The sequence below is a fragment of the Lepus europaeus genome, chromosome 6 (assembly GCF_033115175.1).
Source record: "Lepus europaeus isolate LE1 chromosome 6, mLepTim1.pri, whole genome shotgun sequence".
NCBI lineage: Eukaryota > Metazoa > Chordata > Mammalia > Lagomorpha > Leporidae > Lepus > Lepus europaeus.
In genome coordinates, this window is record NC_084832.1 from 61425786 (window position 1) to 61442099 (window position 16314).

At 41.5% G+C, this 16314-nt stretch overlaps 1 protein-coding gene across 1 annotated transcript in view; it reads right to left on the reverse strand.

Annotated features, from left to right (window-relative positions):
• SUCLA2 (succinate-CoA ligase ADP-forming subunit beta) overlaps window positions 1-16314 on the reverse strand; it is a 64349-nt gene that overhangs the window by 27814 nt on the left and 20221 nt on the right. Inside the window, exon 5 of the mRNA XM_062194182.1 lies at window positions 153-281. Within this exon, the coding sequence (XP_062050166.1) occupies window positions 153-281 (129 nt within the window). The remainder of the gene's footprint in view (window positions 1-152; window positions 282-16314) is intronic.

Below are 16314 nucleotides of genomic sequence, written 5' to 3' on the forward strand. Positions count from 1 at the left end.
AAAAGTCACAATTTTAAAGATATTACATTGTCTTGACACTCAAATTTTTTTTACATTTTGACAATAAGTTCACTTAAATAAAGTTAATTAATCTTTCTTGAGTATTATAATGCTCTAAACATAAATTCAAAATTTTTCAGAATATAACATACCCGGACAGCTTGTTCCTTTTTGATTCCTTCTACAATATCAATAGGTTCTTTAACTATCGCATCAGGAGTCTCAGCAGCAACATCTTCAATGTTGACACCACCTTGTGAACTTCCTATTAATACAGGACCCTAGACAAGAAGGGAAACATCCAAAACATCTAGATTTCATTTTAGACCCATCAATAAAATTTTAAAACCTATCTATGCACACTGTGAAACTGAAGTATCCATTATTCCCCATCTCTATTTTAAAATTTACTTTAAATTTTGTCCTCAATCTCTTCACGTTAATACAAATGCCCAACTGGAACAATGGAAAAAGCATAAAAAAGAAGAGGAAGATTATGGTATAGCTGTGAAGGAAAAAAAATTCAAAAATACACACAAAATCTTATTCCAAGTAAGTAAATTTGACTACATACAAGAAATATAACCTGTACATTTTTTATAAGAAACATAAAGTATTATTCTTTTTTTTTTTTTTAATTTTTGACAGGCAGAGTGGACAGTGAGAGAGACAGAGAGAAAGGTCTTCCTTTTGCCGTTGGTTCACCCCCCAATGGCCGCCACAGTAGGTGCGCTGCAGCCGGCGCACCGCGCTGATCCGATGGCAGGAGCCAGGTGCTTCTCCTGGTCTCCCATAGGGTGCAGGGCCCAAGGACTTGGGCCATCCTCCACTGCACTCCGTGGCCACAGCAGAGAGCTGGCCTGGAAAAGGGGCATCGGGACAGGATCAGTGCCCCGACCGAGACTAGAACCCGGTGTGCCGGCGCCACAAGGCAGAGGATTAGCCTAGTGAGCCGCGGCGCCGGCCATAAAGTATTATTCTTAAGCAGGGGGTGGGGAACCTCTTTTCTGTCAAGGACCATTTAGATATCTACAACATCAATTACAGGTCATACAAAATGATCAACTTAAGAATTAGCCTGCTGGCCGGCGCCGCGGCTCAATAGGCTAAATCCTCCGCCTGCGGTGCTGACACACCGGGTTCTAGTCCCGATCGGGGCACCGGATTCTGTCCCAGTTGCCCCTCTTCCACACCAGCTCTCTGCTATGGCCCGGGAGTGCAGTGGAGGATGGCCCAAGTACTTGGGCCCTGCACCCACATGGAAGACCAGGATAAGCACCTGGCTCCTGCCATCGAATCAGCGCGGTGCGCCAGCCGCAGCACGCCGGCCGCGGCGGCCATTGGAGGGTGAACCAACGGCAAAAGGAAGACCTTTCTCTCTCTCTCTCACTGTCCACTCTGCCTGTCAAAAAATAAAATTAAATAAATAAATAAATAAAAAAGAATTAGCCTGCTATAGATTTACTGAATTTTGAGTCCTGCCTGAGGCTGCTTTGACAGGAACCAGACCAAATGATTTCATGGGTTTTATATGGCACACCAGGCAGACATACCCCCACTGCTGGCTTAAAGCACAAATATTGACAACCATATAAACAGACTTGATATTTTGAAAGAGAAAATCAAGGGGAAAAGTTCCAGATTTTCCAAGCTCCAGGCTACTATAAGTCAATACAAAGGAATGTTAACTGCCTTGAAAGAACAGCTCTGGCTATTATAATGAACAATACAGATAGTAAACAGCACTAATAATGAAGTCACAAACTTTTTAATACTTTAAAATCAATAAAGAAAAAAATTTAAAACAAAAAATCCAATAGAGTTGCTAACTTATGCAAAGCTGGGAATAATCTTAACATGCAAAAACAGGGAAATAATAAAACCATATTACTAAAGATTAACAACATCAGAAGATAATGAACTCTAGTAGGTTATATAATGAGTTATGTATATGTAGGGTTATGTAGGAAAAAAACTATGCAAAGGCCTAGATGATATTAACAAAAGTGTTTTTTCAAAAGATGTATTTATTTATTTGAAGGTCAGAGTTACACAGAGAGAGGAGAGGCAGAGAAAGAGAGAGGTCTTCCATCCGATGGTTCACTCCCCAGTTGGCCGCAACAGCTGGAGCTGCACCAATCCAAAGCCAGGAACTTCTTCTGGGTCTGCCACGCGGGTACAGGGGCCCAAGGACATGGGCCATCTTCTATTGCTTTCCCAGATTATATCAGAGAGCTGAATCGAAAGTGGAGCAGCCGGGACTCTAACCAGCACCCACACGGGAATCCTGGAACTGCAGGCAGGGGCTTTACCTGTTAAGCCACAGTGGCGGCCCCTAACAAAAGTGGTTTTTTTAACATAAGTGAGTTTAAATGTGTCCACTATTGACACAAACAAAAACAAAAGTGAGAAATATGAATATGAAAAGACTTCTGTTAGTTTAAATGTGACTGTTTTCCAAAATAATTTTTTACCAAAAAACATTTTTTTCCTCTTCCTTTCTTTTTTTTTAAATTTGTTTGAAGGGTAGAGTTACAGAGAAAGGAGGAAAAAGAGAGAAAGAGAGAGAGGTTATCTCCCATCTGCTCATTCACTCCCCAAATGGCCCCAACGGCTGGGGCTGGGCCAGGTTGAAGCTAAGAAGCTCAAGTTTTTCCGCACATGGTTGCAGGGGCCTAAGCCTGAGCCTGAGCCATCTTCCATTGCTTTCCCAGGTGCTTTAGCAGGGAGCTGGATGGGAAGTAGAGTAGCCAGGTCTCAAACTGGCAGCCATATAGGATGCCAAAGTCACAGGCAGAAGCTTAACTTGCTATGCCACAATGCCGGCCCCCTTTTAGCTTTTTTAAATTTTTATTAATATAAAGAGAATAGATTTCATGTATTTCATAGACAAAATTCTAAGAAGATAACATTTCTCTTTTATACTCAGAAAAAGAATATGACTTTCATTTTTAAAAAAGAAAAATTTAAAGACTAATTTCAATTTTCTATCCTAACTGTTTCAGTAGCATATTCGTTTAAGGTAATTTAAAGGAATATGAGGTGTTCATGGGAGTTCATGGAAGGGGTGAGTATATGGTGCAGCAGTTAAGATGCCACTTGGGATATCTACATCTCAAATCAGTGTCTGGGTTCCGTCCCGGCTCTGCCTCCAATTCTAAGTTCTTGCAAATGTGCACCATGAGAGGCACTGGTGTTGGCTCAGGAACTTGGGTTGTGACCACCTATGTGGGACTAAGTACTGGGTTTCTGGCTTCAGCCTGGCCCAGATTAGGCTGTGGTGAATATTCATTGAGTAAATCAGGAGGTGGAAGATATCTGTGTATATATGTGTCTGTCTTTCAAATAAGTAAAAAAATTTTAAATCATCAGATTTGAATTCATTATAAAAAGTTGTTCATGGAAATGTATAGCAAAAAACTGCATGAATTCTAAAAAATTTTTGTACAAAAAATAAACTTATTTTTATTTTATTCTTCCACCAGTTTTTTACAGTTCCCTCAAAGTGTTGCATTCATTACTGTTTGGAGAACAAAACAGTTCTTCATATAGTTTAAACAATAACCAAAAGAAGAAAATCTATCACTTCTTAAGAGAATTAATTGGCCAGTGCCGCGGCTCAATAGGCTAATCCTCCGCCTTGCGGCACCGGCACACTGGGTTCTAGTCCTGGTCGGGGCGCTGGATTCTGTCCCAGTTGCCTCTCTTCCAGTCTAGCTCTCTGCTGTGGCCTGGGAGTGCAGTGGAGGATGGCCCAAGTGCTTGGGCCCTGCACCCACATGGGAGACCAGGATAAGCACCTGGCTCCTGGCTTCGGATCAGCGCGGTGCGCCGGCCGGCCACAGCGGCCATTGGGGGGTGAACCAACGGCAAAAGGAAGACCTTTCTCTCTGTCTCTCTCTCTCTCTCTCTCACTGTCCACTCTGCCTGTCAAAAAAACAAAAGAGAGAGAGAGAGAATTAACTATTATCTAGGGAAAAGAGATTGTGTACTATATCATTATATTTCAACAAAGAAGTGTAACAAAGAATTTGGTTGGTCTTTATCTTCAGTGTATAGGAAGTCACTTCTAAATCCTCCAACTGCCCTTTAAGGTATTCTAACTAGGAGACTCATGGTGAGCACCTAGATACATTATGCTACAGATGTGACTCAGGTAGCCAGAGGCCCTGCCAGAAAGAATAATAGGATGAGATGGTTGAGGCTTTCAGCCATGTGATAATCAGCCCAATCTACATGGTAGAAAAGGGCCTGAGGATCAGGTCAGTTAAACTGCCAAGAATTCAAACAAAGATATCTCCATCACAAAATCCCAGTAAAAATTCTGGACACTGAGTCAGTAAATAGTAAAACAGGAAGCTTAAGACCTCGTTCCCCAGCAAAACACCAACTTAACAATATGCAGTCCAAAAAGCCTTCAATGTCAATGGCAGCAACCAATCAGGAAAAGTAGCAGTGCCCCAAGAATGCTCAAAGCCAAGAACACCCACACTGAAACTGGTATGAAAAGTCATCTTTTCATCCACAGCAGCCCTCCCAAATTGACATAGTTTGGGATTAAGAAAAGGCAAGCCTTCTTCCTTGGGAGGGAAACAGAAGAGTGGAACATATGGGAGGGAAACAGAAGAGTGGAACGTATGTCCAACATTTCAGCTTTTCACAGAGCTGTCCTAGGAACTAACTAGTTTCTGTCTCATTTGAGTGCTGATGGGAAACCAGCATTCCTTGAGTATTAGGGGTTTGTGAGAACAAGAGCACAGAAATTTTTGAAAGCACCAGAAAACTTCCAGTAGCCTGGAAAGGAGCCAACACACTCATGAACATTGAGAAAAAGCACTCAGCTACTTATTTATGCCATAAAGAACTAAAAAAAGAATAAACCCAAAATTACCAAAAGGAAGGAAATCATAGAGATTAGAGTATAAAAAAAAAGAAATCAAGAAGAGAAAAATTACAGACACAATGACAAAATTAAGAGCTCACTAAAAATATCAGTAAAATTGCCAAACTCAATAGGACTAAGAAAAAACATCAAATGACAAAAATAAAAAATGAAAGACATTACAACTGATACCACAGAAACAGTGGATCCTAAGAGATCACTGTGAACAATTAAACACCAAAAATTAGACAACTTAGAAGAAATGGATAAATTTCTAGAAACATGACAACCTACCAAGATTTCTTTTTTTGAAAGTTACTTATTTATTTTGAAAGTAAAGAGCCACAGAGAGAGAGTACTCCCAGTCATTGGTTCATTCCCCAGATGATCAAAACAGCCAGGGCTGAGCCAGCCAAGAGCTTCATCCAGATCTCCCACATGAGTGGCAGGTACCTTGCCTAGGCCATCCTCCCCTGCTTTTCCCAGCCCATTAGCAGGGAGCTGGATTAAAAGTAGAACAGGTGGGACTTGACCTGGTTCCCACATAGGATGCCAGCATCACAGACTGCAGCTTTACCTGCTATACCACAATGCTGGCCCCAACAACCAACTAATATTGAATCATGGAGAGAGGAAAAAACCTGAACAGATTTCTAACTAGTAACGAGACTGAATCAGTAAACAAAAACCTCCAAGGATAGAAAAGCTCAGGACCAGATGGCTTCACAGAAGAAATCTACCAAACATATCAGTAAGAATTAATATCAACCCTCTCAAACTTGTTGAAAAAATGAAAAGAATGGAAACCTTTTCATTCTTCCATGGAAGCCAGCATTACCTTGAAACCAAAATCAGACAAAGCACAAGAAAACTACAGGCTGATCTCTTGATGAATAATGTCATAAAAATCCTCAACAAAATACTAGCAAACTAACTTCAACAACATATAGAAAGGATTATACATCAAGACCAAGCAGAGGGGCTGGCGCTGTGGCGTAGTGGGTAAAGCCATGACCTGCAGTGCCAGCATCCTATATGGGCACCAGTTCGAGTCCCAGCTGCTCCTCTTCCGATCCAGCTCTCCGCTATGGCCTAAAAAAGTAGTAGAAGATGGCCCAAGTCCTTGAGCCCCTGCAGCAGCGTGGGAGACCTGGAAGAAGTTCCTGGCTCCTGCCTTCAGATCAGCACAGTTTCAGCCGTTGCGGCCAATTGGAGAGTGAACCATCGGATATAAGACCCTTCTCTCTCTCTGCCTCTCCTCTCTCTGTGTAACTCTTTCAAATAAATAAATCTTTAAGAAAAGAAAAAAACCAAGCAGAATTTATTTCTGTGGTGCAGATTGCCCACTATACAAAAATCAATGTAATATACCACATTAACAGAATGAAGAACAAAATTTACAATCATCACAATTGATATAGAAAAAGCACTTGACAAAATTCAACACCCTTTCATGATGCTAAAAAAAACTAGAATAGAAATTACCTCAATATATGAGAGGTCAAACATAAAAAGCCTGTAGCCCACATCATACTCAAATGCCAAAAACTGAAAACTTTTCCTCTATCATCAGCAAAAAAGCAAGGATATCCATTTTTGCCACTTCCATTCAACATAGAGTTAGAAGTCCCAGCCATAGTAATTAGATAAGAAAAAGAGAAAGGATCTATAGAGAAAAAGAAAAAGTCTACCTTTGACCACAGACAAGATGACCTAGAAAACCCTTAAGACTACACACACACACATACACACCCAAATGTTAAACAAGGTCAGAGCAACTGTAGGATACTAAATCAACAAAAAACTCAATTGCATTCCAATACACTAACGATGAACAACCAGAAAAGGAAATAGAGGAAAAGAAATCTCATTTACAGTAACGTAAAAAAGAACAAAATGCTTAAGAGTAAATGTAACCAAGTAGCTGAAAGATTTATGCACTGACAACTAAAAAACACTGCTGGCAGAAATTAAAGACAACACACAAAACACAAAAAAGACTTCTTGGGTTCACGAAGTAGGATACATAATACTGTTAAAATGTACATACTATCCGAAGCAATCTTTAGATACAATGCAATCCTTTAAAGTCCCAATGGCAGTTTTTTTTGCAAGAGAAAAAGAACACTCTAAAATTCACATGTAATCTTAAAGAACCCAGAAAAGCCAAAACAACCTCACAGTTCCTGATCTCAAGCCATATTACAAAGTTATAGTAAGCAAAAAAATAATGTATTCTCGTAAATACAGACATATAAACCAATGGAATAGAGGGCATAGAAATAATTCTTCATTTATATGCTTAAATATTCTTCAACAAAAGTGCCAAAGCTACCAATGGAGAACAGATGGTACTGGGAAAATAGAATATCTACATGTAGAAGGATGAGGTTGGACCCTGACCTCGTTATCTTAAATTAACTCACAATGTGTTAAAGATCTAAATGTAAGACCTGAAACAATAAAACTCCCAGAAGAAAACTTCATGACACTAGGTTTAGCAATTTCTTACATCCAACACCAAAAGCACAGGCAATAAGAGTCAAATGTGACAAGACAAATGTGACCACACCAAACTTAAATACTTCTGTGCAGCAAAGGAAACATTCAACAAAGTGAAAAAGAAATCTACAGAAAGGGAGAAAATATTTGCAAACCATACAGTCCAATTTAAAAATGGACAAAATAGAGTAGGTATTTGGCCTAGTGGTTAAGCCAATTAGGATACCCACTTCCCACATCAGAGTGCCTGGGTTTGACTTCTAGCTGCACCTTCAGTTTCTACCTTCCTGAGAGGCATCTGTAATGGTTCAAGTAGTTGGGTTTCTGCCAATTATATGAAGACCTGGAGTGAGTTCCCCGCTTGGGCCCCTTAGTGGCTGAGAGCTTTTGGGGACTGAACATAGTAGAAGGGAACAGTCATTTTATTTTTTACTTATTTGACAGGCAGAGTTATAGACAGTGAGAGAGACAGAGAGAAAGATCTTCCTTCCGTTGGTTCACCCCCAAAATGGCCGCTACAGCTGGAACTGCGCCAATCCGAAGCCAGGAGCCAGGTGCTTCCTCCTGGTCTCCCATGCGGGTGCAGGGTCCCAAGCACTTGGGCCATCCTCCACTGCCCTCCCAGGCCACAGCAGAGAGCTGGACTGGAAGAGAAGCAGCCGGCACTAGAATCCGGCACCCATATGGGATGCTGGCACTGCAGGCAGAGGATTAACCAAGTGAGCCACGGGGCCAGCCTCGTGAACACTCTCTCTTTATACACTCTCTCCCTCTTTTTTGTCTCCCTCCCTCCTTCTGAAATTAGTATTTTTAAAAATAGGCCAAGAACTTAAATGGACCATTCTCCCAAAGAAGATATACAAATGGCCAAAAAGCATTTAAAAAATACTCAATTTCATTAATATTAGGGAAATGTGAATCAAAACCATAATGAGATATTTATCAACTCAGGTCCTTTAGGATGGCCAGTATCAAGAGAAAAAAAAAAGAAAAGAAAAAGACTGGCATTTGGCCTAGTGGTTTAGCCACAGGTTAAAGACGTCTACATGTCCACATCCTATATGGGAGTGCCTGGGTTGGATACCCAGTTCTAGCTCCTGACTCTAGCTTCCTGCTATCAACATACCATGGGAGGCAGCACATGATGGCTCAAGTTAGCTGGGTGACATCACTGCCACCTATGCGGGAGACCTAGATTATTGAATTGTTGGCTACCAGCTTTAGCCCAGCACAATCCTGGCTACTGTCGGCATTTGGGGAGTGAACCAGTGGATGGATAGAAGCTCTTTCCTCTCTTATTCTGCCTCTCAAATAAATAGCTAAAAATGTAAATATGAAACAAAAAACGTGTTGGTGAGAACAGATATACAGAAAGTATGTGCCACTGACCAAAACTGGAATGTAAAATGGTGTATCACTATTGGTAACACTGTAGAGGTTCCACTAAAGAATGAATGGATAAAGAAAATGTGATACACACATACAATTGAGTATTTCTCACTCTTTAGAAAGGAAAATCTAACACATGCTAAATCATGGATGAACTTTGAAGGCATTCTGCTGAGTGAAATAAGCCAGTCACTAAAGGACAAATACCACATGCTCCCACTTATGAGATCTCTAAACAGTCAAACTGGAGCCAACGCTGTGACATAGGGGGGTAAAGCTGCTGCCTGCAGTGCCAGCATCCCATATGGGCTCAGGTTCATGTCCGGGCTGTTGCACTTATAATCCCACTCTCACCTATGGCATAGGAAAGCAGTAGAAGATTGCCCAAGTGCTTGGGCCTCTGCACCAACATGGGAGACCTGGAAGAAGCTCCTGGCTCCGGATCAGCACAGCTCCAGCCATTGCAGCCATCTGGGAAGTGAACCAGCAGATGGAAGACCCCCCCCACCCCACCCTCCACCTCTACGTAACTCTGCCTTTCAAGCAAATAAATAAATCTTCAAAAAAAAAAAAGTCAAAGTCCTAGGAAGAATGGCTAGGTGACAAGGGAATGATATTGTTCAGTATTTATAGTTTCAGTCTTACAAGATTAAAAAGTTTTAAAAATCTGTGACACAAAACATGCATGTAGTTAACATTATTGTTCAGTACATTAAAAAATGGGTACCATTAAATGTTTTCTATAATAATTTAAAAAAAAAAAAAAACTTCAGTTGGCAATACTCTGCTGTGTCATGCATCAAGATGCCAGGAGAGCGGCACATCCCTGAGAACAATGGAAGCTTCCTGTGTCTTCTAGACCTTCTAGACCCCACACTATTTGTCTTTCCACTTGGCTGCTTCTGATTTGTGTTCTTGAGCTGTAACCAAACTACAATCATTAAGTGTAGCATGTTCCTGTGAACAGTTCTAAGGCATTATCAAACATAAAGGGATAGTGGAAGCATCCAAATTTTTAAGGGTGATATGGGGACCCTAAACTTCAGAATGGTATCTGAAATAAGGGCAGTCATATACAGGACTGTGCCCTTAACCTCTGAAGTTTGGCCTAATTCCAGGTACTTTGTGATAGAACTCATCTCAACACACATATAAAAAATTTTTTTAAGAAGAGAATCATTGAATCTTCTAAGACTAAGGGAGAAAACACTAGCAGATCTAAGCAAGGAGAAACATTTGAAATTATAGTCTAATTTTAAGGACCTCTATAAATTTCCAATAAAAAGATGTTCTTCATTTCCTCTCTAGTGAGGTAGTTCACAATCATAAGCATTTATGAAGATCCAAAGAGCAGGAAAATACTCAGATTTAAGAAGAGCCTGCACAATTACTCTCATGCTACTGAAGTAGAATATAAATTAAATCTAGAAATAACTACAAAATGTAACAGAAGAGGTAAAGACCAACAAACTTTTAAAGCATTTGTACATTTTATTTAAGCTATATTTTCCTTTTCTTTTTGTGTAAATAACTGGTAAAAGAAGAGCCACAGAGAAGGCTGCACCTAGGGATGGGTACGGAAATTAAGTTTGACTAAAAGAGCAATTAAGTCTCTAAGAGTTGTCTATAAACTGGGATAAGGCCTAGAAAAAAATATATGAAATGATACTAAATAAAGAGACTTTATTTGTACTAATCTGACAAGTAACTGAAAAAGGAACCACCTGAATGAGCAAACAGAGGTCAGCTGAAGCAATGACTACAGCTTTGCATTTGGTCAATGCGGCAGAATGAACAGCTGTTTCCTTTTTTTTTTTTTTTAAAGATTTTTTATTTATTTCAAAGAGTTACAGAGAAAGGTAGAGACAAAGAGAGAGCTCTTTCATCATCCTCTGGTTCACTCCCCAGATGGCTACAATGGCCGGAGCTGCGCTGATCTGAAGCCAGGAGTTTCTTTCGGGTCTCCCATGCGCGTGTAGGGGTCCAAACAGTTGGGCCATTTTCCACTGCTTTCCCAGGCCATAGCAGAGAGCTGGATCGGAAGTAGAGCAGCAGGGACTCAAACCAGTGCCTATATGGGATGCCGGTGCTTCAGGCCAGGGCTTTAACCTACTGCGCCACAGAGCTGGCCCTGAATAGTTGTTTCCTGTTCACGTAAGTTGGTTTAACTTTTAAATTTTGGTAATAAACTTTCAGAACAATTTAACTTCTAGCAAGTAGCTGTAGTTTCAAAAAAGTTAATACTGTTCATATTTTCATTTCCATACCTTAAATTCCTCTTCTTTTATTGATTTTATATAAAATTTTGCTTTAAAATATGTTTGAGTTTAAATGTACATGAGAAAGCAACAACTTAATATAATAAAGATCTGTTTAAAAATATAAAATCATAGGGCCAGCATTGCAGCGTATTAGGTTAAGCCACCACCTGCAGTGCCAGCATCCTATGTGGGCACCAGCTTGAGCCCCAGCTGCTCCATTTCCAATTTGGCTCCCAGTTAATGACTCTGGGAAAGCCAAATGCTTGGGCCCTTGCAACCACATGGGAGACTACAAAGTAGCTCCTGACTTTGGACTAGTCCAGCCATAGCCATTGCAGTCATTTGGGAAGTGAACCAGCAGATGGAAGACCTCCCTCCCTTACCCCCTCTCTCTGTTAACTCTGCCCTTCAAATAAATAAAATAAATCCTTTCTAAAAAATAAAATTGGGGCCACTGCTGTAGTACAGCAGGATAAAGCCCTGGCATCCCACATGAGCACCAGTTCAAGTCTTGGCTGCTCTACTTCTGATCCAGCTCCCTGCTAATGCATCTGGGAAAGTAGCAAAAGATATCCTCAGGCACCTGCACCCATGTGGAAGACCCGGAAACAGCTCTTGTCCCCTGGCTTTGGATCAGCTCAGTTCTGGCTGTTGCAACCATTTGGGAAGTGAGCCAGCAGATGGAAGATCGATCTCTCTCTCTCTCTCTCTCTCTCGGGAAGTGAGCCAGCAGATGGAAGATCGATCTCTCTCTCTCTCTCTCTCTGTAACTGTTTTTCAAATAAATAAAATAAATCTTTAAAAAAAATCCTGGCTGGTGCCACAGCTCAATAGGCTAATCCTCTGCCTGCGGCGCCAGCACACTGGGTTCTAGTCCTGGTCAGGGCACCAGATTCTGTCCCGGTTGCCCCTCTTCCAGGCCAGCTCTCTACTATGGCCCAGGAGTGCAGTGGAGGATGGCCCAAGTGGTTGGGCCCTGCTCCCCATGGGAGACCAGGAGAGGCACCTGGCTCCTGGCTTCGGATCAGCGCGGCGCGCTGGCTGCGCCGGCTATTGGAGGGTGAAACAATGGTAAAGGAAGACCTTTCTCTCTGTCTCTCACTGTCCACTCTGCCTGTCCAAAAAAAAAAAAAAAAAAAAAATCCTGATGACTCATGACTTTAAAAATAAATAAATAAAATCATGCTAAATTAAATTTGGAATTCTTACAGTAAGTATACTTTATATCTATTTCAGAGAAAGTAAAAAATTGACAATTAAATGCAACACGCATTCTCAGCAGACTGCAATGTTTAACTAGAAAAATAAAGTACCACATGTGATTTGTTAAGAAACATTTGTCTCAGCCCAAATGTACCTATTAAACATTCATTAGGCAAATGTTAAGAAATCTGATTTAGAGGCAGGCACAGCAGGTAAAAGCCCTAGCCTGCAGGGCTGACATCCTATATGGGCGCCAGTTCAAGTCCTGGATGCTCTACTTCTGATCGAGGTTCCTGCTAACGTGCCTGTGAAAGCAGCAGAGGATGGCCCAAGTCTTTAGGCTCCTGAACCCTACATGGGATACCTGGAAGAAGCTCCTCGCTCCTGGCTTTGGATCAGCTCAGCTCCAGCAGTTAGGGCCATTTGGGTAGTGAACCAGCGGATGGAAGACCTTACTCTCTTTCTGTCTCTTCCTCTTTCTGTAACTCTTTCAAATAAATAAAATAAATCTCTTAAAAAAAAAAAACTGATTTAATAAGCATCAAACACAGAAGGTACTTAAACTGATTTTAAAACACACCTATCCCAGGGTAGCAGCTGGCCTAGGTATCCTTATGTGACAGGTACTAAAAAAAGACCAGTAGAGTCTATGATACATCTACCAAAAACAAAGAAAAAGCAGTTTCTAATGATGAATTAACGTCTACATACAAACATTAATTAAATCAAAAATGCTTAAATACTTCACTGATTTTTCTGTTGTGTATCAGACTTGTCCACAGGGATTCCCAAAAAAAGCAGACTATTCTCTAAAAACTAACATCAACCAACTCTAACTGGTCTAGTGTGATAACACCGAAGAACATTATGTCTTTGAACAGTTCGTCTAGTATTATGGCATTTTTAGTTACAATTATTACAATCATGTATCACTTTTGCAGTTGAAATTAAATTATTTTTTCCTCCATAAGAGTCAAATAGCTCTCTGAAAATTCAGGCTCTGAAAATGAATTCAAATTTAATCATTTTCACAAATGCTCTAGCAAGTCTTACTAAGTACAAACACAGTTTGCTACATTTACTATTATAAAAGTGAGTTACTATCAATAGGACTCATTTCAATTTGAGCAGTTACACCTTGCTTCTGACTGCAACAGAAAGTACAAAACTGGGACTGGCATTGTTAAGCTGCCCCATGTGACCTAAGCATGCCATACTGGAATACCAGTTTGACTGCTGGCTGCTCCACTTCTGACCCAACTCCTTGCAAATGTGCCTGGGAAAAGCAATGAAGGACATACTCCAAGTACTTGAGCCCCTGCCACATGTATAGGAGACTTAGATAGAGTTCCAGGCTCCTGGCTTCAGCCCAGCCCTGTCCTGGCTATTGTGCCATTTGAGGAATGAACCACTGGATGGAAGATCTCTGTCACTTGGGCTTTCAAATAAATAATCTAAAAAAAATAAAGAACAAAACAAAATGATACGGCCGGCACCATATTTCTTTTTGAATGCATCCTTGATAAATCTCTACTTGTCCATGTATTAATACTGTATTGAGGCCGGCGCCGTGGCTCAACAGGCTAATCCTCCGCCTTGCGGTGCCAGCACACTGGGTTCTAGTCCTGGTCGGGGCACCGGATTCTGTCCAGGTTGCCCCTCTTCCGGGCCAGCTCTCTGCTGTGGCCCGGGAGTGCAGTGGAGGATGGCCCAAGTGCTTGGGCCCTGCACCTGCCTGGGAGACCAGGAGGGGCACCTGGCTCCTGGCTTTGGATCAGCGAGATGCGCTGGCCGCAGCAGCCATTGGAGGGTGAACCAATGGCAAAAAGGAAGACCTTTCTCTCTGTCTCCCTCTCACTATCCACTCTGCCTGTCAAAGAAGAAAAAAAAAAAAAAGATACATGATGATATGTAAAATAAATGAAAACAGTAAGAATAAATGTGTAAAAATATAGTTTATGCAAATTTGTGTGGTAATGTCATCAGATTTTTAAAACAACATAAAACTAAACTGTACTACATAGAAAAACCTATAGAGGTAAAGGGATCACTTAAGAATCAAATAATATTTTTATCACATTTTTCTGTGTGGATTTTTACTACCATCTAGTGTTACACCTTAAGAAATACTTTCTTGGGCTGGTGCCGCAGCTCACTAGGCTAATCCTCCGCCTTGCGGCACCGGCACACCGGGTTCTAGTCCCGGTCAGGGTGCCAGATTCTGTCCCGGTTGCCCCTCTTCCAGGCCAGCTCTCTGCTGTGGCCAGGGAATGCAGTGGGGGATGGCCCAAGTGCTTGGGCCCTGCACCCCATGGGAGACCAGGAGAAGCACCTGGCTCCTACCATCGGATGGATCAGCGCGGTGCGCCGGCCACAGCGTGCCAGCCGCGGCGGCCATTGGAGGGTGAACCAATGGCAAAGGAAGACCTTCTCTCTGTCTCTCTTTCTCACTGTCCACTCTGTCAAAAAAATAAAATAAAATAAAATAAAATGAAATACTTTCTTGTAAAAATTAAAAGTTGCAAAAGACAATTTTTAGCTTTAAACACTGCTAGAACTCTGGCCTCAGAATCAGCCCTTAAGGCATTCCAATTTGGCTAAAAAGCTGATGAGAGTTTCTTAGGCATGGAAAGCCAAGACATTCTGGCAAAAAAAAAAAAAAAGACCTAAATGAAAGATGTGTTAGTGAGATCCCAGAGGAAAGAACGGGCCATCAGAGGAGGAGGTACCTTTCTCTGAAGGGAGAACTTCCACTTTGATTATGGCCTCATATAAATAAGGTCAGAGTTGGCAAACTCAAAAGGCTTCCATAGCCTTGACAGCTCATGACAAGAGCCTCAGGTGATTACTGATGTCATAAATAAGAGTGTTAATTGTTAAATCAACAGGAGTTACTGTACACTTGCTCCCCATGTAGGATCTCTGTCCTTTAATGTCTTGTACTATGCGAATTAATAGTAAAACTATTACTCAAATAGTACTTTATACTTTGTGTATCTGTGTGGTTGCAAACTGTTGAAATCTTTACTTAGTATATATCAAGTTGATCTTTTGCATATAAAGATCATTGAAAATGAATCTTGATGAAAAATGGGATGGGAGAGGGCGTGGGGATGGTTGCAGGTGGGAGGGAGGTTATGAGGGGAAATGCCGCTATAACACAAAAGTTGTATTTTGAAATTTATATTTATTAAATAAAAGTTTAAAAAAAAATGGAAAGAAAAAAAAACATTAAAAAAAATAAACATTTCTAGAAAAAAAATCACAATATAGAAAATTGATCTTTTTAAAAAGTTGTTCTGGGGCCGGTGCTATGGCACAGTGGGTTAACGACCTGGCCTAAAGCATCTGCATCCCACATGGGCGCCAGTTCTATTCCCAGCTGCTCCATTTCCAATCCAGCTCTCTGCTATGGCCTGGGAAAGCAGCAGAAGATGGCCAAGGTCCTTGGGCCACTGCACCCACGTAGGAGACGCGGAGGAAGCTCCTGGCTCCTGGCTTCAGATCAGCACAGCTCTGGCCATTGTGGCCATCTGGGGAGTGAACCAGCGGATGGAAGACCTCTCTCACTCTCTGCCTCTCCTTTCTCTGTGTAACTGACTTTCAAATAAATAAATAAATCTTTTAAAAAAAGTTGTTCTCTGTTTCATAACCCTTTACATTTGTTATTTTAATTTTTTTTTTTTTTTTTTTTTTTTGGACAGGCAGAGTGGACAGTGAGAGAGAGACAGAGAGAAAGGTTTTCTTTTGCCGTTGGTTCACCCTCCAACGACCACCGCGGCCGGCACACTGCGGCCGGTACACCGCGCTGATCCGAAGGCAGGAGCCAGGTGCTTCTCCTGGTCTCCATGGGGTACAGGGCCCAAGCACTTGGGCCATCCTCGACTGCACTCCCGGGCCATAGCAGAGAGCTGGCCTGGAAGAGGGGCAACCGGGACAGAATCCGGCACCCCATCCGGGACTAGAACCCAGTGTGCCGGCGCCGCAAGGCATTATTGCAAATTATATACAATTACCCAGCAAGCTTCAAAAATACTGGCTTACAGATTCAACTCATAAAATCTAGCACACTTAAAA